The 27,121-nt window shown below is 37.1% G+C and overlaps 6 protein-coding genes across 7 annotated transcripts; 4 read left to right on the forward strand and 2 right to left on the reverse strand.

Moving 5' to 3' along the window:
* Positions 3,005-5,945, forward strand: LOC18768830 (COBRA-like protein 1; the record flags this gene model as incomplete). Its single annotated transcript, XM_020553570.1, has 5 exons — positions 3,005-3,100; positions 3,624-4,080; positions 4,403-4,565; positions 4,689-4,975; positions 5,359-5,945. Coding segments are annotated over 5 exons (1,308 nt in total), but the record flags the coding sequence as incomplete, so codon positions are not given.
* LOC18767211 (5'-methylthioadenosine/S-adenosylhomocysteine nucleosidase 1) lies at positions 6,572-9,812 on the forward strand. The gene is made up of 8 exons (XM_007201274.2): positions 6,572-6,809; positions 6,920-6,983; positions 7,390-7,481; positions 7,920-8,026; positions 8,371-8,445; positions 8,701-8,775; positions 9,043-9,135; positions 9,358-9,812. Exons 1-8 carry the CDS (start codon positions 6,716-6,718, stop codon positions 9,553-9,555), a joined length of 798 nt encoding a protein of 265 aa, XP_007201336.1. The 5' UTR covers positions 6,572-6,715; the 3' UTR covers positions 9,556-9,812.
* Positions 9,912-13,369, forward strand: LOC18767338 (5'-methylthioadenosine/S-adenosylhomocysteine nucleosidase 2). The gene is made up of 9 exons (XM_007199334.2): positions 9,912-10,474; positions 10,619-10,760; positions 10,885-10,948; positions 11,210-11,301; positions 11,504-11,610; positions 11,903-11,977; positions 12,414-12,488; positions 12,733-12,825; positions 12,971-13,369. Exons 2-9 carry the CDS (start codon positions 10,667-10,669, stop codon positions 13,154-13,156), a joined length of 786 nt encoding a protein of 261 aa, XP_007199396.1. The 5' UTR covers positions 9,912-10,474; positions 10,619-10,666; the 3' UTR covers positions 13,157-13,369.
* On the forward strand, positions 13,637-16,010 carry LOC18768390 (type III polyketide synthase B). The gene is made up of 2 exons (XM_007199852.2): positions 13,637-14,444; positions 14,776-16,010. Exons 1-2 carry the CDS (start codon positions 14,261-14,263, stop codon positions 15,771-15,773), a joined length of 1,182 nt encoding a protein of 393 aa, XP_007199914.1. The 5' UTR covers positions 13,637-14,260; the 3' UTR covers positions 15,774-16,010.
* LOC18767124 (putative ER lumen protein-retaining receptor C28H8.4) lies at positions 16,506-19,126 on the reverse strand. The gene is made up of 6 exons (XM_007201240.2): positions 18,719-19,126; positions 18,045-18,244; positions 17,565-17,705; positions 17,380-17,460; positions 16,913-17,037; positions 16,506-16,794 (listed from the first exon to the last, which is right to left on the reverse strand). Exons 1-6 carry the CDS (start codon positions 18,939-18,941, stop codon positions 16,746-16,748), a joined length of 819 nt encoding a protein of 272 aa, XP_007201302.1. The 5' UTR covers positions 18,942-19,126; the 3' UTR covers positions 16,506-16,745.
* Positions 20,447-25,523, reverse strand: LOC18767304 (probable alkaline/neutral invertase B). 2 transcript variants are annotated; one of them, XM_007201657.2, is made up of 5 exons: positions 25,206-25,523; positions 24,048-24,532; positions 22,942-23,373; positions 21,653-22,211; positions 20,447-20,931 (listed from the first exon to the last, which is right to left on the reverse strand). In XM_007201657.2, the coding sequence occupies exons 2-5, from the start codon at positions 24,474-24,476 to the stop codon at positions 20,636-20,638; spliced, it is 1,716 nt and encodes a 571-aa protein (XP_007201719.1). In that variant the 5' UTR covers positions 24,477-24,532; positions 25,206-25,523; the 3' UTR covers positions 20,447-20,635. The 2 variants fall into 2 exon arrangements, with proteins under 2 accessions (XP_007201719.1, XP_020409264.1); XM_020553675.1 differs by having other exon boundaries at positions 24,048-24,568.

A 27,121-nucleotide genomic window follows, 5' to 3' on the forward strand; every position in this document is an offset into this window, starting at 1 on the left:
AGTTTTTGGTTCGATCTGAAGAACCTGACCATGCTGATCGTGCTCTGAAACGAACAAAGGAAAAGAGGGAGGAGATAGCTCGATTCTGGTTATCCTCCAACATCCCTTCACCACAACCATCCACATCCCCAAAACCATCCACATATAATAGAGGGAAGAACTATGGCAATAGTACTTAAAAAATTGAAATAGACGATGGTTGCAGGTTGAACTATATATATATATATATATATATATATATATTATATCTGTTATCTTTGCTTATGGCACCAGATAAGCGTGACTTACAAACTAACATGCGATATACATTTTGTACAAGACTAAAAATCCCACTGTTCGTCGACCACGATGTTGCATTGGTTATCACCAGTGTTGCTGATTCTGGTGGACTGGAGGTCGTTGAGTAAGTCCATTTGCTTGGGCCTTTTTTTTGGTGGAATTGCAGTCCAACTAGTGAGTGAGACAAACCGAAAATGTTCAAGAATTCAATTGCAGTTGATCAAGAATTACTTAATGTGTTTGTGATTAGACTTGTTTTGGGGTTTAGGGTTTAGAGGGGTCAATAGATTGTGTAAAAGAAAAGGAAATACTTGTTTTGGGGTCATTAAGATTGTGCAGTTCATGCAAAAGACAACCGAAAGTTACTTGTGTTTTGTTAAGCGTTCCTATTATATGTAAATGATCCCACTGGAAATTCAGCAATGTGAAGTGTACCCAGATGTACTTGAATTGTATTTCTTGCAATATGTTACAGTATGCAGTCCAACAAAATCATCAGCACAAGTGCAACCTAATTACAAGAATAGGTTTTTAACTTTTGTTATCCAGTAAAAATGATCACCTGCCTTGGAGATAATATTAAGCTAAGGACAATTCCATCTCTCAAGATCATAAGAAATTCTTACAGTCGATTTGGGGAAGTAATTCAAAGCCCAATCAAACACTTGGAGAGCTGGTGACAAAATGGAGGGAAGGATCGGGGTTTAATTGGCTAATTTAGTGGTGATGTGCAAGGCAGGTGATCATTTTTAATTATGATTTTAATACATGGATATGTCCTGCTACTAAGAAAACTAATGGACCCATACGTGTGTGAGTAATCTCCTCCCTTATAGTTTAAATTATCGCTTGTATTAAAAATAAAAAGAACCAAACCAAGGGACCCAAATGTAAAAACAACTTTTATGGTGGTTTATCTAAAAAACCTCAAACCCCTCTCTCTCAAGAAACACTTCTAAAGCTGTTTTCACTTTGAGGGGGGGAGGAAGTCACTGTTCTTCCTCCCTTCTCCCCTCTTCTTTTCCTCCCTTCTCCTCTTCCCCCACTTTTAGAGACAAAAGATTTCCCCTATTTTGTCTTTTTTGTCTTCGTTTTGTTATGATTTTCCTCCAACCATCACAGCCAGCTACATCTCGACGTCGAATCTCCACATGGGTTTCGGCATCGAATCTCTACCACCATCTATATTACAGTTTCTTTATGTTTGGAATAAGTCACAAAGACTCGTTGGGTTCTTTGTGTGGTTTTCACCTCTCCTTTTGTGAGAGCTTTTCACCTCTCATTTGTGAGAGCTTTTCATCTCTCCTTTGTAAGAGTTTTATTTGTATTGTTATAGCTTGGTTTTTTCAAGCTTTATCTCTTTTTTATTATTCTTAGTTTACAATCTTAGTTGGGATGCTTATGGCAGAGTTTCTTCGATCCTGCGTGATCATTAGTAGAGCCACATCAGATTGTCTTAATTTTGATGTTAGATTGCTCCGTTATTGTAATGCCCTTTTGTGGCTAGTTTATAATGGTATTTTGTGGCTAATGACTTTATTGACTGAATTATAAATGCAATCCTAAAATTTCTCAACAACAAAAAAAGGACCCAAATGTAACAATGGTCTGCTTTGTCCATCGGCATAAATTTTTTCAAAATTAAAAGACTATTTTTATGAAGGAAGCTAAGATTGGGCCATTAATTTTTTCTTTACCAGAAAAAATAAGACCTTGTTTGTTCTTTTGACCTCTTTACCCTTTCCACTATGTTGTGGAGGTATTATGATGGGTTGAAAAAGTATTTTGGTTTCTTCATTATATGAGGTTGGGTTGAAAACTTGGCATGGATGCTGCAATATGTGAATAATTTTTGTTTTTCAAGTAACTATGAACAATCGAATACAAACCAGGGCACTCATGTGGGAATTTGGAAATAACATATGAAATCTTGACCCCATCCTTATTATAAATAAAAAACCATGCCTCTGCATCATATATGACGACAGCACCTTTGGCATCTATCCATATATCATAAGTTTCCCTTCATAGTTACATGAATTTAATATTGGTGTGCAATATATGATTGTTTAAGCAAATAGTAGAAGAAGAGAATGAGAAAATGCGTTTCAACATTCAAGAACAGAAAGCTTTCTCGGCCACATACATGGATATCCATTAAAAGGTCACCATTGCTTCAATTAATTATATGATTAACAGAAACAGTTTGAGCTTTTTTTCATTAATTAAATGGGAATTTGAATGTGACAAGAGGAATGTGTTCTGTAGCATAGGATAAATGTGTCAGCATGGGATCTTCTGTTTTCATCTCCAAGGAACCAGGTCATTTGGATTTGTCTGCTCATATCCAGTTGATATTTCCAATGTTTCTTGTTTGATTCGAGCAACTGAAAGACTGAATGAGCAGAAATTTGGGTTTTTTGCCTTTTTTTTCCGAGATTGATTCTGAGCATTTCTTTCTTGTTTATAAAGTCGAGTTTGGGGAACAGGTTTGTCTCATTGCACTATAACAAGCTCTATCTATCTATGCCTTGCTTCTCATTCCCAAACCCTAAAATGACTTGCATCTATTCTTGTTTGTGGCCTTTTGCACTGGTGTCCATGTTGTTAGTTGCTATGTGCAGTTTCTCAGGCATGAACATGAGCCATCATCGTATTGATAGTCATATGTTGCTTCTTGTTTCTGGTTTTGGGAGAGAATGTTTGTTGCTAAATTGGATGCTGCTTTCTTTGCTTTGCAGATTGCTATGATCCTTTGGACCCAAATGGAAACTTTACGATTATTTTCGACACTTATGGTTGGACAGATGACGGCTATTTGGTTAGCATGCTGTGATTCTGCTCAAACCTTGATGTTGTTTGGTTCAATTATATCACCAGGAACAGATTTTTAAAAACAACTAGAAATTTTTTTGAAGCTGCACTTTTAACATCCACAACTTTATGACTGCCAAATATTCTGAGGCAATTGGAATCCTGTGAAGCTCATACTTTCATCATTTTAGTGTACATTTGTGTAAACTGTTATCTCCAAAACCCCTATTTTCTTAGTACAAGGCCTTTATAAACTCTGTTTTTTTTATTACAGAAACACAATTTTTTTTGGGACTTCTAAAAAACTTGCACCTTCAACATCCCATTGAAGATTTCATCATTTTAATCTTCTTAGTTAGACTTTGTTTGCACACTCCTGCCTGTCCAACGACATTTATAGTTGTTCTGCACAAGGCTGAATGTGTGAACAAACTTTGGAGTGTCACTTGTATGTTTTTTATTATGAAATCTTGAAATATTTGTGAGCAAGCCTATACACAATATGCAACTACTAACAGAAACTTTTGCAGGCAAAAGTAACCATCCAAAATTTATTTCAGTATCGTCACGTGGACAAGCCTGGTTGGCAGATTGGGTGGATATGGCAGCAGAATGAAGTCATTTGGTCAATGAATGGTGCCTTTGCCACAGAACAAGGAAACTGCTCAAACTACAAGACTGATATACCACACTCCTGCAAGAAAGATCCTGAAATACTTGATCTCATGCCTGATGCTTCTTCAGATAACAAATCCGAAGACTGCTGCCGCAGTGGTGTTCTTGATGCCCTGGCTATCAATCCCTCCAAGTCTTTCTCTTCCTTTGGAATTAAAGTTGGCAACTTGGGAGGAGCTCCTTTTTCAGGACATCCACCTCTGAATCTTACTCTGAATGCACCAGGTCCTGGTTACACTTGTGGGCCACTTAAGAGTGTTGATCCCACAGTTTCTTTAGATTTTGGGGGTAGAAGACAGCGCCAAGTTTTCAGTAAGCACTTTAACCAATTCATATATGCGGAAATGTTCTCTTGTCATACCATTTGGTAACATAAAACCATTTTTTCAGACCACAAGCAACAGAAGTCTGTTAACAAAACATTACCCTACGTATGCATACGTATAAAATTGAGATTTTCTCCTAACAGTTTGTGAATCATAACCATTGATTATATACAGTTATGTATGAATGTGGTTCAGATTCACAGTTCTGACATACAATTAACGTATGCTACTTCGGGATTCTTTTTCTTACTTTGTTGGATGATAGGAAAACCTTTGATGTTAGCATTTCATCATTTACTTGTTTGCAGGAACATGGAAAGCAATATGCACTTATTCCAGTTATTTAGCTAGTGAGACTCCAGTCTGTTGCGTTTCACTCTCTTCATTTTACAATCCTGAGATCACATCATGCCCCAAGTGTAGCTGTGGATGCAGAGAAGTAACAGACAAAAACTTCGGTACATGTTTAAGGTTGGGTTGCTTTTTTTTTTTTTTGCTGCATCCATAACAGTGAGAGCTGCTGCTTATGCAAGTTAATTTGAACTCAGCTAATCCTCTCTTTCTTTCTCTGTCTCTTCCTCTTTGTGATAACAGGCCAGCTTACCCCTTCCCAGCAATGTCACTAACAGGGGATAATTCAGGAGCTAATTTTATGGGTGCTCAAGACCCGGTGAAATGCACAGATCATATGTGCCCTATTCGAGTTCATTGGCATGTCAAGACCAGCTATGTGGATCACTGGAGAATTAAACTTACAATTACTAACTACAACTATCAGAGGAACTTCTCAAACTGGAATGTACTGGTCCAGCACCCTGGTCTCTCCATGAATCCAATAACGTATAGTTTCAACAGCAAATTGCTTCAGCCTAGCTTTAGAGGTACTTACTCTATTTCGTATCTGTTGTTCAATAACGTGGGAAGTACATAGAATAAATGTTGAACATAATCAACTTGGTTGTGTAGATTAATCTGTAGTAGAAAGGATAATGTAACTTTAACTGTTACAATCCAGTGACGTGACCCAATAAACCCTTACAACTCTTTGTACGTACAAAACTAGATTGTCTGGTGACATAAGCTCGTGAATTCATACGTACCATTAGGTTAATTGTATATGTGATTGTGATTCACAGTATGACAACATAAACACACATGTCCGGGTAGTCTAGCAACACGAGTCTGAAATGGAACAATACCCTTTATTCTATTACCACTGTGATTAAATAAGTTCTAGTTTCTCAAACATTGGAAACTGTTGCAGACGCAGTTGCCCTCTTCTGGGGTATAGCCTTTGTTAATGAAGAGCTGATTGCTACTGATGAGGATGGAGTGGGTTCAGTGTCAACAGAGATACTTTTGGAAAAAGACTCAGAATCATTCACATTCAAAAATGGATGGGCTTTTCCAAGAAGGGTATATTTCAATGGAGAAAACTGTGAGATGCCCTTACCAGACACTTTCCCAATGTTACCAAATGGCACCTCCAAAACACAACCACCAACACATTGGCTCTTCCATCTTCTCATCTTTTTGATTTCCCATCTTCTCATCTTACATGCCCTTTGAATTTGAAATCTGATAAACTCACCCCACAAGCTTGCTTTGAGTGTTTTCCCCACAATTTTTAAGCCATTTTATTCCCCTGTGGTCTTGAACTTGATGGTTCTTATTGAGTACAAATTCTTAACTTTCTATATACATTGTTTGCAGAGTATATACATGAATTGTAATGTATTTGCAAAATTTGATTTTGTTTTTGTTTTTTGGGCAGATGTACAATAATTATGTAACTGTTTGATGCGAATTGGTGTTGATAATTACAATGTTGATCATACAAATTTGTCATAATCTGTTGAAAGTCTTCATTAAGATGATATTGATTTGATAAACTTGGTCTTTATTTTACTCCATATGATCTAATTAGTGTCTACCTCAACTAGTCTTTCCCCTTCATTATCAAAGACCCGTATCGTATCAAATTTGTTTGTGTGTAAGTTATCATAATATCTTTTGACAAAAAATTTGACAATGCCAAATTTATGTTAACAATTGAGGCATCACTTTGGGGACTTCTCATACAAAATTTTTGTGACATCGACACTCTTGAAAATCATTTGCCACTCAAACCGTCGGCAATTTAGATTGCCACGCAAACTATATATGATATTATAGTTGACTTGTAAATCCAATGTTCTACATTGTAAAGTAGTATTTGATTCCATCATGAAACATGGCTTGTCTTAATTTGTTTGATCTACAAACCAAGCAGACAATAATAATAATTATTATTATTATTACTTTGTTTATTTTAACAACAACAGAAGAACCCCACAAAGAAATATCCCTGAAAAGTTGAAACCGTGCTGATTAGAACACGTGGACCAATGCTCTCTAATCATAGATCAGCGTCACCAATCAACGGTCAGCGATCCAATTCGATGCAATGCCTTCTAACTCATTAATTACGGAATTGTCCTCACCCTCTGCCTCGTCTTCTCTGGTCTCTCAGCTGTAAAACAAAGTCACACTCTGTTTGATTCAGAACTTAAATTCTGTTTGGTTGACAAGAAAGAAAATCGGAGAGAAAACAAAGGAAAATAATCCAAAAAGAAAAAATTATGTCTCCTCACGGCGACAAATCGGACGCTGCAGAGGAAGCCTTGGTTGCTGAAACTGAGAAGCGCCCCATTTCCACCATCCTCATCGTCATCGGTACTTTTTCTCTTTTTCTTTTCCAATTTTGATATTTCCACTCTCTATTTTTCAGATATTATTACGATGTTTTTGAATAAAAATAGTGATATTTCCAAGTAACTTAACAGCTATGCAGACTGAAGCTCTTCCTGTGGTGAACAAGTTCAACCTCACAGAGGACCCTGACTCCGTGTGAGTTCATCTTCTTCTTTCATCCTCAAGCTTGAATCTTTTTATGGGCTACTTTCAATTTTTGGAAAATGGTTCCTTTTTTTGGTTTTGTTTGTGAACTGCCCCCATTACCAAACACGACCTTGGTTCAAAGTTCAAAGTTCTTGCTTTGCAAACTATATTCTACGTCTTAACTGTGGCTGGACATGGCCTTGTTGTGCCTAATACACATGTTTTGTTGTGGCATGCTCTTTGTGATTGTTACATTTTTTTGTTTCCTTCCATAGGCTATCATCTTGTGTGCAAATATGGTTTATTTCTTTGAAATGTGGAGATCATCGTTTAGAATTTTGAGCATTATATATCGGTTCAAAGATTTTAATCAGTTGGTTTCAATTTTTGATATGTCAATGTATGAATGATGCAGGTTCCCAAAAGGGGTCCCTTGGGTCCGGTATCATGGGTTTTACAAAGATCTTCATATTAATTTAGTTTGGCCTGGAAAAGATTCATCTTTAGGTGAGTTTTTGACTCTCACGGGTTTTGGTTTCTCTTGTCAGGAGAGATAGAAATAATTTGTTATTATACTTCCCTTCATTGTCTATGACCTTGTCATATCTCACCAGGACATTATTGAAAGGGTTTACATGGTTATCAGACTTAAATGTGATATAGGATCTTTAAGATTCTAGAACTAGGCTGCATGAACTTAAGGATATTTGTGGCTGGTTTAGTGTAAAAGGTTTGAACTTTTCTGTTTCAACGGGTATATAAAAGAATAGGCTTTCAGTATATGCTAGGGATGGAAAACTGCTTGTGTTTGAATTGCCGCTCCTCCTTCAAAAGCCTCATATGTTATGGTTGTTTCTTCTTTTTGGTCACTATTGTTTAATTAGAGCACAAAAAAAGTGGTTTTTGTTTCATGGTCGTGTACCTCATCCTCAAATTTTCTTTCAGGAGTTGATTGTGTAGGCACAGTTTCTGCGTCTCTTGTGGCCTATGCTGCCATTCAAGCGTTACAGCCAGACCTAATTATCAATGCAGGCACTGCTGGTGGCTTTAAGGTATTACCAACTTTTCTCTTGTTCTTGTACAAGAAGAGTTCAGCTCCGTTTTCATTTTTCTCTCTCATTTGAATATTAATTGGAGAAGTTGTTAGTATAAGGAAAATGTGGAATCCTCTTCTTACAAAGGACAGTGAAAAGTTTGAGGATTGAACTATTTGCGTTGCAGGGACCATGATATTAATAAGGAACTATTTATGTACACATGCGAACTATTATTTATGTATGCATTCTTGTGCACGCTCACACACACACACGAACTAATTGAGTATGAAGTATGTGGACGTGCAGGTGTGTGAAGCATCTTGACATATTGCGTATAACTAATTAATGTATATTTTCAGGCCAAAGGAGCAGGCATCGGTGATGTGTATCTCGCATGTGATGTTGCTTACCATGATAGAAGGATACCCATTCCTGTGAGTGTTCCTTTGTCTTTCCATTAAGTACGTTTCATGCTTGGTCTACAATTTATTGGAAGATCTTAACAGTTTAGCCATACCCCTTCTGATACTTCAAACATAGAATTGAAAGTTGACGCCACTAGAATTGAAGATACAATATATTTTGCTAGCTGATGGAAATAATGTTTCTTTAACAACCACTTTCCTGCTTCCTGCTTCCGCTTAGAAAATTTCTAATCAATTATTCTCTATCTTGTATGCCTTCTACAGGTGTTTGATCTATATGGAGTTGGTTTACGACAAGCCTGTGTATCACCCAATCTTCAAAAGGAACTTAACCTAAAGGTAATTATCATGCAGCAAAAAGCTTGGACTTATTTAAACACTTAAACCCTTCTTAAATTGAATAGCGTCCGAACCATTTGATATAATGTTGGTCACTTTTAAGTTTTGAAATTGGAGTTCTCCATTATCTAGACCAATGCACTTAGGCATGAGTGTGTAACCTATGGTACGGATGTGCATTACTATGATACTTGGGTTTCCTTTTCTTTGTATTTGATAGCTTCACAAGTATTGGCAATGTCATTTATGGTTTCCCTCATGCTTCAGGTTGGTAAACTGTCTACCGGCAACTCTCTAGATATGTCCCCGCAGGATGAAGCATCGATCATTGCAAATGATGCTACAATTAAAGACATGGAGGTAACCTTAGCATTCTTCTTAGCATTGATCAGAGTATCCCTGCTTTTTCCTGCAAAGAGTATTGAACCTATTTGCATCTCTTAGACCTAATATTGGATAGCTGCAAATTTGGACGACTTTATACATTGCCCAACAGTCATTTTTACTTTTATCCAATAGTCAATTTTACTTTTTACTTCTATTAAAGCAAATTTCTTTTGCTGAATTTTTTTTGGCTTTCAGGGTGCTGCTGTTGCCTATGTGGCAGATCTGTTGAAAGTCCCAATCATATTTGTTAAAGCTGTGACTGATGTAGTAGATGGTGAAAAACCAACTGCAGAAGAATTCTTGCAAAATTTGTCTGCAGTAACTGCTGCTCTTGAAGAGAAGATCACCCAAGTTATCGAGTTTATTAACGGAAAGTGCCTCTCTGATCTTTGAAGCATTGCATCCAAACTTAATGAAACATTTATGTGATATTAGCATGTCCCTGGACCGCGGTTGATTAGATATCTACAGATTTTGGTAATACCTTATTTGAAAGGTCCAACAGCAACAGTTCATAGTTTGTGTAACTATATTTAAACAGTATATTCGGTGGTTTAATCACGTGTTCTCTTTTTTAATTTAAAAATATTTCGTGATAATGTGTCGATAACATTCTCGCCAATTAAATATACCTACATGTTATCAATACATTTTCGAAGATGCGCATTCGCTCTTTAAAGAACGCATCTTGCACAGAGAATTTCTAGTTTGTTACCTTTCAAAAACTCAATGCAAGGAATAACGGAATAATTTTCTCATATGCTTTTTTCAGTATCCTAGCTGCATGCTTGCTATTATACAATTATATTAGAGAGTATGAGTAGAATATTGCTATGGATCATATTGAAAGACATCATGTCAACCTTTAGTGCATACTCCATACTCCATACGTACTCAATGACCTTAATGAGCATGTGAGTGACCCCAAGGAGAGCAAAGAGAATAGACCAAAATTAAAGAAAAAATTTTAGATTAAAAGAGAATAGATTTGGTTGTCAAAGAAAAATTTTTAAGGTGAAAGTGAGGATGTATGAATTGATATATGAAATTTTAAGCAGAAATAACTTGTTAAAAATACAAAAATCAAAACTATAACTATTCAAAAATCAAAAAATAAAAATATATACATGAATCAAACTCTTATTTATTTACAAGAAGGAACTTAATATAAACAAAAATGATTGGCACCAAACAATATGATGTGGCATTTGGCTGATGTGTAGTACTACGGACTTGCCATGTGGCACTGAAGAGTTCAGTGAAGGACACGTGGCAAGGGTAGAGTAAGAAGGGATTGACACATAAGCTCCAGGTACACTTGGCTGCTTGCCACCAAACCAAAGGCCTCTTCTTCTCTCTCTATCCTCTCAGCAGTAAAACAAAGTCACAGACTCACGCGCTTCTCTCTTGGTTTGATTGCGAGGGGGAGCATAACATTTTGTGTTTGGTTGGCAAGAAAACAGAAAACCCAGAGAGAAATCAAAAGGAAAACAATAAAATAAAAATGGCTCCTCATGGCGACAAATCGGACGCTGCAGACGAAACCATGGTTGCTAAAGCTGAGAAGCGCCCCATTTCCACCATCCTCATCGTATTGGGTACGTTTTTTATCTTTCCCATTTTGATATTTCCACTGTCTCTGGTTTATAAATTGCACTCTTCTTCAGCTACTATAACTAGTTTTCTTGGATAAAGTAATGATCTTTGCAAGTAACTTAACAGCTATGCAGAGTGAAGCTCTTCCTGTGGTGAACAAGCTTAACCTCTCAGAGGATCTTCAGTCTGTGTGAGTTCATCTTCATTCATTTTCAGTTTATAATCACTTTATCTGACTTCGATTAGCAAAGTAACACATCAAATAGGAAATGCCCTCATGAATTACCAAACACAATCTTCAGCTGAAAGTACTTGCATTGCAAACTATACACCACATGTTTAATTTAATTTTTAGAATTATAGGAGGAGTGTATGATCTGCTTAAAAAAATTTAATTAATTTACTTGGGTGGTTTTCATTTGTTTGATATGTCAATACGTTAACAATGCAGATTCCCAAAAGGGGTGCCTTGGGTCCGGTATCGCGGTTTTTACAAGGATCTTAACATTAATCTAGTTTGGCCTGGAAAAGATTCATCTTTAGGTGAGTTTTTGAGTCTTCTGAGTTGGGAGTTTTCTTATCAGTACAGTATATTTTGAAATAATTGATTATTTGTTTCGGCTATTGCAAAATCACTCCTTCAAAAGCATAATATGTTATGGTTGTTTTTTTCCCTTTTGGTCTATTTTAATCAGACATAAAAAATGTAGTTGCTTCGTTTCAATGTCATCAATTTTTCTTTCAGGGGTTGATTGTGTAGGCACGGTTCCTGCATCTCTTGTGACCTATGCTTCCATTCAAGCATTGCAGCCAGACCTAATTATCAATGCAGGCACTGCTGGTGGCTTTAAGGTATTTTGTTTTTCTACCAACTTTGCTCTTCTTCTTATAATAAAATTTCATTTCTGTCCCTTTGTGAGATGTTAATAGGAGAATCTGCATTACTGAAAAATTAGGATCCTCTTCTTAGAATGGATATTGAAAAGATTGAAGATTCAAATAGTGAATTGTATATAAATGAAACAAATGCACAAGGGGACTTGCACACAAAACATTTATGTATAAAGTATGTTGAGATGTAAAGATATTGTGTGAAGCATCTGGCATTAATTATTATGTATGACTGATTAATGGATGTTTTCAGGCCAAAGGAGCATGCATTGGTGATGTGTATGTCGCATCTGATGTTGCTTTCTGTGATAGAAGGATACCTATTCCTGTGAGTGCTCCTTAGTTTCTTCATTCAAACACTTGTCAATGTTTTCACGCTTGATTAATTGGATATATAGCCTACGGAACTTGTTTTCTTAACTGGAAAATAGGAATTCCTGTTCGCAATATTGCTGATAATGACCAATCTTTTATCAAATATGTTACGGCAGAGGTTCCAAAACAATTGCATCTTTTTCCAGTGTCTTTAGTCATTGTTTCTGGTAGGGAGAATTGAACGTTTGTTGCTATTATGTGGCCTAGAATGGTTAAAAACATCAAACGTTGGAATGGAATGGATTAAAATACTCATTATTCATTAGAAGATAAACACTTGCCAATACCCCTTCATTCTTTTGATATCTACTTTTCTGATACTCAAACATATGTGATTACTTTGAAATTTTCTACTCAATATTTATCTGTGGCATGTATGTCTTCTACAGGTTTTTGATCTATATGGACTTGGCTTGCGACAAGCCCTCTCAACACCCAATCTTCAAAAGGAACTTAACCTAAAGGTAATTACCATGCAGCAAAATTCTTGGACTCAGAAGCTTCCAAATCATTTGATAAATTCTGGTCAGTAAATTTTTTTAATTTGGAGTTGTCCATTATCTAGAGCAAATGCAGTTAGGCATCTGTCTGTAATTTATGGTAGAGATTTGCATTATCATGATTCATGATACTTGGCTTTCATTTTCTTTCTATTTTATAGCATCACAAATATCCACAACGGGATTTATAGTTTCCTGCATGCTACAGGTTGGCAAACTGTCGACTGGTGACTCTCTACATATGTCCACACAGGATGAAGCATCAATGGTTGCGAATGACGCTGTAGTTAAAGACATGGAGGTAACCTTGTAAATAAATCATAGCTTTCTTCATAGCATATAAGATAAGGGTATCCCTACTTAGTTCTGTTGTATTCCAGAGTCATTTTTACATTGCATTAAAGCTTTTTTTTTTTCTTTCCGAAAAAACAAAAATTGGGTTTCAGGCTGCAGCTGTTGCCTACGTGGCAGATCTGTTGAAAGTACCCTCAGTATTTCTTAAAGTTGTGATTGATATAAAAGATGGTGAGGAAACAACTGCAGAAGAATCTTCGCAACGCTTCGCAGCTCTTGAACGTGCGGTCACCCAAGTTACTGATTTTATTAATGGAAAGTGCCTCTCAGATCTTTGACACATTTCATTGAAACCTATTGTAGTGATGAAATTTGACATGAAAAAAATGTCCCCTGGACTGCAATTATTAGATATCTGCAGATTTTGGTAAGTTGTTATTCTAAGTCCAACAGAAACAGTTCGTAGTTGTGTCTCTATATATTATAAACTCTATTGTGCTGACTTAATAACAAGTAATCTTCTGCTTTTTTATAAGTTGGCATATTCTTGGTGAACCGTCTGTTACCTGCTCGGAAGCAGTTTGAAGGTTTAATCCTTGTTTAGATGGTCATTTTCTGAGTTCTGGTTGTCTGAGGCTGTTCTTCCACGGTACAATGTGACTTGAAATGTGACTTGAATAAGCTCTATTTTCTTAACAATGCCTGGCTTCTGAAAATTAAAAATCAAAACTAACTTCAAATGGATTTTTAGTTTTAAGAACAAAAGTATCAAAATTTAACAGTAAATATTGACCTGAAATATTCTGCTCAACCAAATTGGTCATTGGTCCTTGAGGCCGGTCGATGTTTTTCAGCTTCACACTACGCTACATGTGTGGTGACCAAAAACAAAATGTTAAATATATAGGTTTTGTATTTGTAACATCAATTGCAGACATTCACACATTGAGGGGTCATGCAGATTCAATTTTAATTACTTCTCTCAGCCAGGACATGCCAAACCAGTGGGTTTTAGTTTTATGATTCTGTGAACAGAATAGAAGTGATCTCGGGACCAAAAGTATATATAGAGAAAATAAATATTTGATTTCAAATGTAAAACACCACCAGTGCAACAAATCTACATGAACAACTTGCTTCTCAACCTCAGACCAACCCTTTATCTGCACCCTGAAACATAATCTACATGAACACCTTACTTCTCAACTAAACCACTAACCTATGTATAAGAATTGCACACCGCATGATGTTTCTCCCTATATGAAAATGTTTAACACCATATGTCCCTTGAGTTTAATCTAATGTCATAAGTATGCGGTGGAACTGTATATATATTAGCAGCCCAATAGTTGTTTTACTGCAAGGTTCAGAAGTTACAAGACCTCTTATGCTAGAGACATATCACCAAGTGTTTTGAAAGACAGACAAGCGAACTACGAGACATGGGGAGTGAGCATGTTGGGCAGGGAGGTTCCATAATGAAGGCCAACGGCGGCAGAGCGACGATTTTGGCTCTTGGCAAGGCCTTCCCTCATCAGCTTGTCATGCAGGATTTTCTGGTTGATGGGTATTTCAGAGATACCAACTGTGATGATCCTGAACTTAAGCAGAAGCTGGCTCGACTCTGTAAGTCCATCAACTAAAGTTCTTTTTATTTTTCTATTTACAACATTGACACACCAATAATTGCGCACAGCCATTAACCAAAATATGATCATACATTGTAAAATCAAGCTACTACACATATAGACTGCGCATGTGGATCTTGTGAAGGGAAATATTCTCTTGCCAAACCTTTTATCTGTATCATTAATCAGGTGAATTTTTTTTGGAACGTATGATCTATAGTAACAATCTAACAACATAACATACTAGATATCTTGATAGAGCATAGTGTCCTATGTAATTTAAAGGCAACATTATATGGTTTTAGTAATTCTTATATGGCAATTCACAGGCAAGACAACAACAGTCAAAACTAGGTATGTTGTCATGTCAGATGAGATTCTAGAGAAGTACCCAGAGCTTACAACTGAAGGCACACCCACTATAAAGCAAAGACTGCATATTTGTAACGAAGCTGTAACACAGATGGCAATTGAAGCTTCAGGAGCTTGCATCAAGAACTGGGGGAGACCTATTTCAGATATAACACACTTGGTCTATGTCTCATCCAGTGAAGCTCGACTACCCGGTGGTGACATTTACCTAGCAAAAGGACTTGGCCTCCGTCCCGAGACTCAAAGGGTCTTGCTTTACTTCTCAGGCTGCTCGGGTGGTGTGGCTGGCCTTCGTGTTGCCAAGGACATTGCTGAGAACAATCCAGGAAGCAGAGTACTACTTGCTACTTCTGAAACCACTATTATTGGCTACAAACCACCAAGTGCACATAGACCGTATGATCTGGTTGGTGTTGCACTATTTGGGGATGGTGCTGGAGCCATGTTGATTGGCTCAGACCCTGACTTAATCTCTGAAAAGCCTCTGTTTGAGCTTCACACTGCCATACAAGAGTTCCTGCCAGACACCGAGAAGACCATTGATGGAAGGGTCACAGAAGAGGGGATTAGTTTCAAGCTAGGAAGAGAGCTTCCTCAGATAATTGAAGATCACATTGAAGGGTTCTGTGGGAGGTTGATGGGAGTTCTTGGATATGATAACAAGGAGTACAATAAGATGTTTTGGGCTGTTCATCCAGGAGGTCCTGCAATCTTGAACCGGTTGGAGAAGCGTCTTGATTTGTTCCCAGAGAAGTTAAATGCCAGCCGACGAGCTCTGACAGATTATGGCAATGCTAGCAGTAATACCATAGTGTATGTGCTGGAGTACATGATAGAAGAGAGCAAGAAGATCAAGAAGGAACAGCAAGAAGGAGATGGTGAATGGGGATTGATACTGGCTTTTGGACCTGGAATTACTTTTGAGGGAATTCTAGCAAGGAACCTTGCTGTCTAAGCATAAAGCCAAATCTTAGATAGCTCACTAGAACTTTTATATCTGCTGTCATTAGGCCACATGAGGTGCGCTTATGTTTATGTAATTGTCTTTCCATTGATTTCAATTGAATATATAAGACTGAAGTTCTTAAAGTCTAACAATCCTTAAAATCAGTCCAAGTTTATTATTTTGTTTTCGTTCCAACCAAATGACCCAAAATCAATTTGTGATAATTGTTGTTTACCCTATAATCTAGAAATTCTTGCTTACAACAAGGTTGTTATACACGTGAGGTTAGATGCGAGGGTGTTGTATTCAAACCGTCCTACGCAGGAATTTTCCCCTACAATCCTTGATAGATACGAATTTTCTTGGGATTATTAGCTGAAGTGTCACAGGACAAGTGGGATTAGTAACCTTAATTTAAGGTAGGACCAAGAAAAAAGACCCAAAAGTCGGACATAAAAAATGCAACAAAGACCTAAAAATTGTGGTGGAGCCGGTGAAGTAGGCACTTGGTAGAAACAGGAAAGCAGTTTGTGGTTTGATAGTGCTGTAGGAAATTGAATATTGAACCAATGAAATGAAGCAATGTGAATCCACTCAAGTTGGTGGGCAGATGGCAGACAAGTGCTTTACACTTTGTCCTGCATCCATTGTTAAATATATGCTTGAACAAATTAACTGGATGTAGAAAGAAACGATTCTGTAGTAGTGAACTTTAGCAAATGTTAGCACCTAGTAAGAAAAGATGAAGCAATTCAGAAAAGTCATGTCTAAATTATAAATATAAATTAAATTCACTCCATCTCCAACTTTACAAACAACCCACTTCATCCCCAGTCATGATTTTTTTTTCATTAAAAAAGCGAACTAGAACCTTGTGGAGAGCAAAAAGGGAAACTTAAACAACAATGACCAGCCACATGCCTAGCTAAGTTAAGTCTTGATGGCAGTGCGCTTGCAAATCACAGCAGAACTGGAGTGAACTCATACAACTCCAGAAGGGAGACGGAGGACTAGCTGCCCTCCAAAAACACTGCCAAACAAAAACATCCATAATAGGTAAGGGTTGAATGAAATAAAATATACATTTGGGGGAAGATAATTGCGATGCAAGTAAACTTGGCAAAGAATATAATGGATTGAGGCCCAACCTTTTGACATAGTAGTAACAGAAGTCTGCTAATATGAAAGTCTGAACAATTTCTGAAATAAGAACCATAGAAGGCCATAACCCGTAGCCCAAGGCTACAAGCAAGTGTCCGCGAGTATCTAATACCTGTCGGAGCAATAGATAAAAATTTATTAGCAGCAGAATGCAAAGAACTCATACCCTTTAACAAAACTAAAATAATCGCAGCAACATACTCGTCTAAGATTTTGACCATTTAAGCGCCCATATACAGTACTACATAATTAGTACAAGTGCCAAAGCTTGGACAGATGGACTACAAAAATCAAAATATGAAAATTTGTTCTATACTGTTCATCTCATCATCAAGATGCCACTTCCAAATATGACACTAAAGCAACTCATCTTGAAACATGCAGAATGACCATTTTTTAAAATGCCACAAATAAATCAATCTAAAATAAAAGCAAACATATACAAAAATCAAACCTGGAGAACCCAATGGGCACAACTGAGGAACCTTGCGACACCCAGTGCAAACACATAATGAGCTGTGAATGGCTCAACAATCTGAAAAGTACAAAAAGAAGATGAATCATAGGGGAAACTAGTAGTATGCAGTCAAATTCGTCAAACCCATAAAAATACAAGTTTTTCATTCTATGAAATTAGACCTTTGTGTTCTGCATGACACGCAACTGGGGCAGTACAGAAACAGCTTCCAGATACACACAAAATGCCCAGGAAATCCTGTTCAATAAATGATGAGACGTCGATGGATGAATGAACAAAGCTAAAAGAGCACATGGTACCACCTGCATCAAATAAAATAAAAAGTAAGGATATTACTACTAGAAAGAAAGCAACTTCATTAATAGCAATAGCAAGCAACAATATAACTTCGGTCCAGAATAAACTTCACAATGCATCATGACTGAAAGAGGAAGTCAATCAATTTGCCCCCAATAATTGTTCAAGATGTAATAATGCAAACTGACAAGATCGCACACCCCAATAAGCATTAATTTTTCCTTATCACTTTGATCAGAGACTCGAGCAACGAAAAAAGATAATGCTTTTATAATCTGTGAGAATTCTCCTTCACATACACACTCTTATTTGAAAAGAAAACAGTGATGAAGAGAGAAACTCACGACATAGTATATTGCAAAATTGTCTTTGTCCTCCATGTAACTAGACTTTAAGTTGAAGCGGATCATATAAATAACCCAGAGGGTCGTCACCAGCGTAGCTAAATCAAGCAGGGTGTGTATATCATATTCCATCACAAAACTGCAATACAATCTCACAGCTAAAAACATAGCTGTTAACTCCTGGGATTTGAGTGATAACCCTGCAAACAATTCCAGTATTTCCCAATCAAAACATGAGTTTCATAGCATAGAACATATTCAACAGGTTGGTGAAAATAAAGGGAGGAAAATTTAAAACAGAAAAGAAAAACATACCGGAGATAAAACATGTAAAAATTAAAAATAAAACTAAAACTTTAGCCTTATTAATCTTCTTTTTTTTGAAGGATAAGCTTATGAATTTCTGTTCTAACAATTATATTGTCAAGCCAATAAATCCCAGATTTTTCCACCGTTCATAACAATTTCTCATCAAACAAACAAAACCCAATAAAGGATTTGCATGTGAAATTCCAGTCATCCTAATATTGAAGAACCCCCATTCGCCGCAATAGAAAAGTTTGTACCAAAATCGAATCAACACTTTCCAGCATTCCTAAAAATTGTTGGGAAAGCCAAACAAAACCAACAAAGGGAAAACAAACAAAAAAACCCTAAAAAGGTCAATACTTTACCAGCACAAGTCTTCTCCTTCGTGAGCTTGTAGATTAGGACCATGATTCCAATTGAGTGCACAGCCTCAGCTGCAACAAAGAGGTTATCGTGATCGTGAACGATAAATCGGAGCACGACCAGAGCCGCCATGCCCGTTACGACGGCCAGAAAGGCCTTCACTTTCGGCGGCTGGCGTCGAACCCATGTCGATACGGTGTGGATCGGCCTCTTCGGAGCCCTCATGAGGTTTTCCGTTGTTTTTCTTTCACTTTTTTTCCTTCTCTGATTTTCTCGGGCTCTTGATTTTCCCGGAAAGTGTGATGAGGGGGAGAGAAAGTGAGGTAACTTAGTCGTTGTGGTGCGGAACAGCCTCTGTTGAGAGAGAGAGAGAGAGAGAGAGATTAGGACTGTTTTGCAAGGGAAAAAAGGATTTTGCGAAGGCAAACATTTTCTTCTGTGATTTCGGGTGGGTTATCCGGGCACCCGAATTAGATATCCGGACCCAAGTTTAATAAAAGAAGACGTACTACACCCGTTGCATGTCGTTTTTAGCATGCTTCTGAATTCTGATGTGTCGTTTGCACTGAACGTGAGAATGTGGCGTGTGGATTGGATGACAAGGCAAGGCACCGTTCTATATTTTTTTATTTTTTTTAGAAACAACTTTTACGTTTCGTTGCTTACCACAGACCATTGCGTACGTATATACATAATCTATATATATAAAGTAAAAGATAGGGGATGGTGAAACATTCAAAATACCAGAAAATATTTTTGGTTAATTCAAACATTAATAATTGAAATTATTAATTAAATTAGGATAATATGGTAAATTCATATTTTTTATACTAAAAACATTTAAATTAAAAACAAAATCAAATAATATGTACTATTTTTATGGAACATAACTACCTATATTATCTTTTCTTAATTTTAAAAATAAATTTTTTTTTTTTTAAACAATTGGCACATGCTAGGACTACTATAATAAATAATTATAAAACTATAAGTGAAAAAAATTTCCGTATCCAACACAAGTTGGAATTTGGAAATTCTATTTCTTGTGTTGTTTTGTCCAGAATCATATTTCAAAAAGAATTCTGCATGTCCAATAATTATAAATAAATAATAAAGAATTCTATATGTACAACATTTTATCACAGAGGTAATTGGTTTAAGCCATTTATGATTGAAAAAGTATCAACTCTCTCGTTCACTCATATTATAATACGTTGATAATATATCTGATAAATACATATATTATAAGTATATTATTAATGAATAAATACATGTATCATAAGGGGACTGTAACACCACTTTTTTAAAATTTATAATTATAATGAGGATTTCTAGATTGACAACCAGAATTACCAAATAGGCAACAACCGATGATATATCACACACCAATCAGAATATGACACCTTGACCTTGTGGAAGGTTATCTTCCCAAAATTTGGTGAACTAAATTCTTACTTTCCCAGCAGTTCTGAATGAAGGCTTTTTGGGGCTGACTAGTGCTCAAAAGTCTTCCAATGAACAATAACAACTCCAACACAAAAACAGGCAGCAAACAAATTGCTCTTTTTCATTAGTGTTTTAACCAAAATATGACTTTGGGCTTAAGTCTTTGTTAAGGGAAAGTCCCTGCATCAATCTCATCTCTTCAAGGTGGTATGACATAATATGGTTTTCACCACAAACACGCACAGATTTTTTTGGGGGGGGAGGGGGAGAGATAGAGAGATAGAGAGAGAGAGCTATAAAAAAAGGGTTTTGTACTAGGAAAAGACATATTACAAGCATACTACAAACAAGTAGCTTATTTAAAATGAAGAAGCAAGAAGCTAATACTTCATTGTAGTTGGTCCCCTTCAACTCCACCTAACCACTAAACCGACAACCCTTGTGCTGAGTAGGTCATAGGTTGACCAATCGAATTAGCAAGTCCACGAATTTGATCTCTTCATTGCCGGCTTCATCTGTTTGTCTTCCTCGAGCGCTATCATACCCAAATGAGACGGGTCTTCCAACAACATCTTTGCTACCAAGTACCCCGCTACTGACCAGGTCTGGAATTTACGGGCCTGCTTCCCAATGTAACGGCCAAGTTTCCCATCATAGTATTCAGGCCAATTGTCTTTCAGCAATCTGCTCTCAGCAAGTTCAATGGCACGTCGAGCAATCTGGGGCCGCCCAGTCTTGATGCATGCAGCAGTGAGAAGCCATAACAGCACTGTATCAACCACAATGACAACATGTAATTGGCAGGAAAATAAGGGAACACACTAAAAATAATTTATCATTACCGCAAAATTTAATTATCATGGCACGAAGTATAGGCAGGTATATATGTAGAGTAATCAAGCTTTAGGCAGGGTAAAAAGACTAACACTTTTTATTTCAATCCATCGCTAATAACTCATGATCAAAACCTTCAAAACCTTTCTAGTGAGAAAAATGATAACTTCTCAAAAAATTTATGGAGTAAAATAGTTATGAAACTTCCTACTGTACTTGCATCTGTTGCTCTGTCCTATTAAACTCCCATATTCTCTCATCTTGTCTGCAATTAATTTGCAGACATTCAGTCCATGCCGAGATAGCGTTGATGCAGTCTTGAAAATTTTCAAGCACTGAATTATAGGGAAAAAGAAATTTGCACCATGGATAGAGAAATGCGGACAAAGGAGGATGAAAGGGAAATCTACAAAGTAGTGCATAATAAGGGTAGGTTGACTAAGGCTTCAATATGCTTTTATGGACTTGCAGAATGGCCATGGCACTGGCCTAGGCCAAAGGAGGGGTGGAGGAGGCGGCATGGGAGGAGAATGGGGAGCAGGGGAGGCATTCTCCTTTTCCAATCTTTTTCTACTGATCGATTGTGCAGTTTCCATAACGCCATCAGTAGTTACGGTATAATTTTGTGCAGAGAAGGCTAAAGTGAGCAAGCATACCTGGCCAAGACCCTCCGTTGTGGTAGCTCCATCTCGTATTTTTCGGGTCGCAGCCTGTTACAATCCTCCATTCATGACTTTCTATAGCTGGATAACAAACCTTTAGTGGCATTTCTCCTGCCAATTCCTCCCATCGTGATTCTATGAGATCCATTATTGCCATGGATTGTTCTGGGGTTGCCAAGGATGAAAGAATTGCTATACAATTACCCAAGCAAAACCAACGGAAATCCATTCTGGCGGGACTGATATTCCCAATAAAGTAACCACCACGAGTTGGCATAAAATCAAAGACCCATTCTGGAAGAGAATCTGGTATCACATTGAACTTGTTGACTGCTGTATGTGAGTACTCTTCAGTTTTATATCGATATATGTCATTTAACTGCTTGAAGTCTAGCCAAAAGTAACTTCTCATGTGATAGCTCAAGGCATGAAGGCGTTTTACTATGCGCTCTACAAACTCCTTCCCCTCATCATCATGCTTAAGCAAAAGCAAAGCACATCTTAAAGCCATGAAAAAAAGAGCCTGAATTTCGATGGGGTACCCATAGACACCCTAAAAACACAAATCCAATACAAAAGTGAGCTTAAGGAATTGAAAAGATAGGCAACACATAACCAAAATATTAAAAAGCAGCATATCTATCTTAAAACGCAAAATTGAAAGCAGCTAGTAGTGATGACTGATGAAGATCAATAAATGCTCTAACAAGAGAGTGCCCACGGTGCCTCATATTACATAAAAAGTTCTCAACAGTCTCTGCACCAAAACATCACCATGGGTTTAGTTGCATGAATTGACCTCTGCCAGGGTCATAAGAACCTAAAACAATCCTTCAGGTAGAGATATCTTGGGGTTAACATGGCAAGTAAGTGACTTAGCTCATAAGCCTTTACAACAAACCTGAGTTACAATATAATTTCGAATGCTGCACTCAGATCATGAGGAAGAAGGCACTAACTGGGAGATTCTTTTGTTTTGGCAGGCAAGAAAATATCGACTCAAATTAGAATATGTTAGATCCAAGTTCCATCCTCTTTGATAATTAAACAAATGAGAAGGCTGACCAGGTTGACAGGAAATTCAATATTAGAGTTACTCACAGAAGGATAATTTGAGTTTTCTGAATGTCGTAGACTTAAATTACTAGCTCCAAAACTAACAACTTATGCATATGCTAGTATTTCAAGGGCTTTGACAGTGGATTCGTGATATCAGGCATATATGGCCTGCTTCATACCAGACGATAAAAAAACAGAAGTCAACATAATTATGAAAAGCTTACCATTCTACGATCAATCATGCAGCATCCATCAGCACAAAGAAGTGTTGGAAATGTGTCGAACCCTTCCGATAGACATAAACTTAGAATAAGCCGCATACCCTTCTGGCATTCAGGAAGTTCCGCCAATGAAGAGTCTCCAGTGGATTTTGTGTATGCCCGAAGCAATATGATCCACCAAAATCCAGAATCAACAGGAGCAACTCTTCCTATCGCACTCTCGCCAAAATCTGCTATTAAAGTCTCACTGTTCCTGACTGGATCATGGAGTACTTTGAAACTAGCTGGCATTACTCCTTCTCCAAGCTGGAACCTATCAATCTTTTTCTCCCATGACTGAAGACGAAGAGTCTTCAAGATAAAATTTTTAACTATTTCAGGTTCACCATTCATCAGAAAAGCCAATCCACTGGGGACAAAGTCTCTGACAAACACCTTCACAGATTCATAAGAAGAAAAAAAAAAGGATAAAATTTGTGATTGCCAACTTCATGGAACAGAACTCTGTCTAGTAAAACTGAGTTAAAGAAAAGCACAAATGGAGAAATGGATAAGTTGAATCTATATAGTTTGTTCAACATATACAAAAATACGTCCTGCATAAAGAATATTCAAGGCAGCGCAGCACTTTAGACAGCACATATCCCACAGATTGAAACATAGTATTGGAACATTAAATCAGCAACTTAATTGTAAAGCTTGGAAACTCGGGTGCCCTGCCCCCGGGCAGACAATGTGCCAAAAGCCTGTTTGTATGCATGTATCAAAAGTCCTAAGACATGTATGCATATAAACATGGTGGTCATCAGAAACGGAACATGTGGCTCCCCAATACGACTAAGGGATTGATAAGAAGGATAACACAATGCCTTTGAAATTTGTTTACTATATGGATGTATCGCAGTACATCTTGCCTTCGTTGCAAAGCATCATAAATGTTCCTCATGTGTGTGAGTATTTGTAGGGTGATACTATAACCAAAAGACTGAAAACAAAAACAAAATGGAGATGTACAAACAATGAAGTTTTAGGTTCTCTCTATTATTACAGATGCAAAATTCCAAGAATATGTACATCTAATAGGACGAACAAGGACAGAAGGTCTCTACCTGATCATAGTTAAGTTTTTCTTCAGAGGTATCTGTTGCAGCAATTGTCCCAACTGGCTGACCACGGAAAAACACCAACGAACGCCTCAAAGTTTCCCAAGCTTCAGCAACCATTGGATGTGGCTCAAAGCCAGTCAGTGACCTAGGGGTGCCAATGAGTGACCTTCTACTGGGCGAAAATACATATTCAGGATGGTCAAAAAATTTGAAAGAATTATCAGCATTTCTTGATGAGTGACGTGGGGACAATGCAACAGATAGTTCACTGAGTGACCTCTCATCAAATGATCGTTTTCTCTCCATATTCAGAAGGCTTGGTCTGTCTAATAACTTTGAAAAATCAATTTCTTCAATTTCTGCCACACTACATAAGGAATCAACATGCCTTATATTTCCATTCTGAGACATGTCTGAATTGGGTATTGACATTTCCACAGATTTCAGCACTTGACACTGACCCAATGGTTAGTTTAGTGCTCAACACCCTGCAATTCAACCACCAGATCTGAACCATTCATCATCTGCAAAAAGGCAGTAATCATCTATTTCCACCTCTCCCGGGTGACCAATAACAGATAAGAAGAACCCATTTACTTTACTACTCTATCCAATGAAACCAAATAGAAATATTCCAACCACCCAAATAAAGAACTGTAAATGAGGTCAACTTACAGAATGATAATTGACAATTAAGAAGTGGTTTAAAAATCAAGTTTGTTGTATACAGTTTCCCAATTACAATTAATAATACATATCATTATAACAATGCTCCAAAGAATATAGTAAACCAAATATATTACTATGTTTCCAATCCTTCAAAATTCAGCAGTTGGGTATCTCAATAATTTACCAAACAAAATGAAAGGTGGATTTTCGATTTCTGAAAGGCAAATAAAAAGTAATATTCAATGTATTCAATTTGATTCTCATTCCCACTTCTTTCTTCAGCAACCAAACAGATGTGAGACTAGCATGTAAGAAAATACTCGAATCTGTTCGCCGCAAGAAGAGCAATTCCCGGAAAACAAATCCAAGAACTGACGGAGGATGCTTCAAGATCCAATCAAGTTGAATTTTTTGATAATCCAAACCCATCAAAACATGCATGCATTATGGAATGGACATTAATTAATTGGTTTTCAAGAACAGAGAACTAACCTCAAAGGAGTCACCAAAGGCCAAGCTTGAGATATAAAATCAGTTGAAAGAAAGAAAGAAAGAACCAAGCTCACTACTGAGAGTGTATTCTTATAAAATCTTTGTTGGGTACCATGAGGCAGTGGTGGGCCATTCAGTACTCAACCGGGCAAGCCGGTGAAGGCTTCCTGTGAAATGGTAGAGATGACTGGCAGATGGGTTTGGGGTTGGAATGCCTAAACATCACTGCTACATCATATAAATGAGATGAGACCTCTTCAGCTTAACATATGAGGCTCTGTAATGTACGGAAGATGTTGACGCTTTGGTGCAACGTGGATGATTTTGATTGACTGTGATGGACAACTTGGTATGCGTTACATGCCGAAATAGTGTTACCAATGCGTATTAATATTATACCATAAAAGTATAAATCAGTTGCATATTGAGATGATTTTCACGAAAGTTTGAATTTTTCTCCTTATTAATAAAAATTATTATATTTAAACATGTCACGAGATATTACTGGAAGAAAGCATGATATGGTTTCTTTGGAGAGTGATGTCTGAGAACATGATTGCATGGCATGAAATGTGAATGTGTTGATATTATGATGTGGGGGGCTTTGGGACTTGGACCTTATAAAACAACAAGAACATGCCAACTGGGTCTTGGCCTGTGCAGCAATTGAAAATAATGCGATGGCAAATGCAGAGAAGATGTCTTTCAGTCTTTGTCTTTGAGCGGTAGATCCAAAGTGGCTGGTGAATGCTGAAACGGTGATCCTTTGTTGATCCTGTTCCTCCTTTTGGCAGCAAGTCAAAAAGTGGGCACTTTACCAACGACAAAGAGAAAAACACACTTTTCGACCAAAAAAAAGAGAGAAAAGCACACTCACAAATTCACATGAGGAACCCTGGACATCTTGTGATTGTGTACAATCAAAACAAAATTGCAAAAGCTCAGCCAAACTTTTGACATTTCTAAGATTAATCAGAAAATTGACATCATAAAACCTTGTGTGACGTTGACCTAATTGTTGTACGTGTGTGGATTGATCACCACGTGCAAGCTACTTGGCATGGTTAAGTAGTGCATGCCTACCTCATGCACAAATGCTGTATGTGTGACTTCAAATAAAATGAAAGCATGGATACCTAAGGCTAGTGTGTGTCGGTCGAAGATCTTCCGACTGATATATATTTGGTATTGGTTTGGTGGGATATTTATAGTAAGTATGTTCTTCCTTTTTCTGCGCACATTTGGTGAGGTCGTATGATGTGAGTTTGGACTAGAAAGGTGGTCTCCAATGCAACTACCCAAATTCTATAGGGAGACTTTGGAAAAGCCTAAAGGAGAGAGAAAATTTTTAAAAGAAGCCAAAATGGACAAAATTGCCCTTATTTATTTTTTGATTTCCTAAGGAATCCTTTACATTTGCATGTCTTTTGTTTGAAAGTTGAGAGGTTTTTCTGTCTTTTTTGAAAAAGCTTTGGCTTTTTTCAAAAGTGAAAGTTTTTTTATGGGTAAAAAGTATAGGCCTTGCAAAGGAAAATTTAAATCCAAAACTACACCTATAATTGAGTTTGGTGTAACTCAAAACTCAAATTGTGGGCCTCAAAGGGAAGAGAAGAAAGAGAGAGTGTGAGTTACTATATGAAAATAGTGTTAAACCCATATTTGAGTTTGGGTCCAACCATATTTAATTAGGGATCTAGACTCAAAACTAAAACTAAATTATTTATATTTGGGGTAAGAATTCGGGTCTCACATTTGGACTCAAATATAAGAAATTGAATATAGAATTTGTATCTTTCCATTTAAAGATGTATGAGAAATATATATATATATATATATATATATATAGTCCCCTTTGAATGAGAGATTTTTTAAATAATTTTATTTGAGGGACACCATTTAAGGTACTCAATGATTTT

The sequence above is a fragment of the Prunus persica genome, chromosome G8, assembly GCF_000346465.2.
Source record: "Prunus persica cultivar Lovell chromosome G8, Prunus_persica_NCBIv2, whole genome shotgun sequence".
Lineage (NCBI taxonomy): Eukaryota > Viridiplantae > Streptophyta > Magnoliopsida > Rosales > Rosaceae > Prunus > Prunus persica.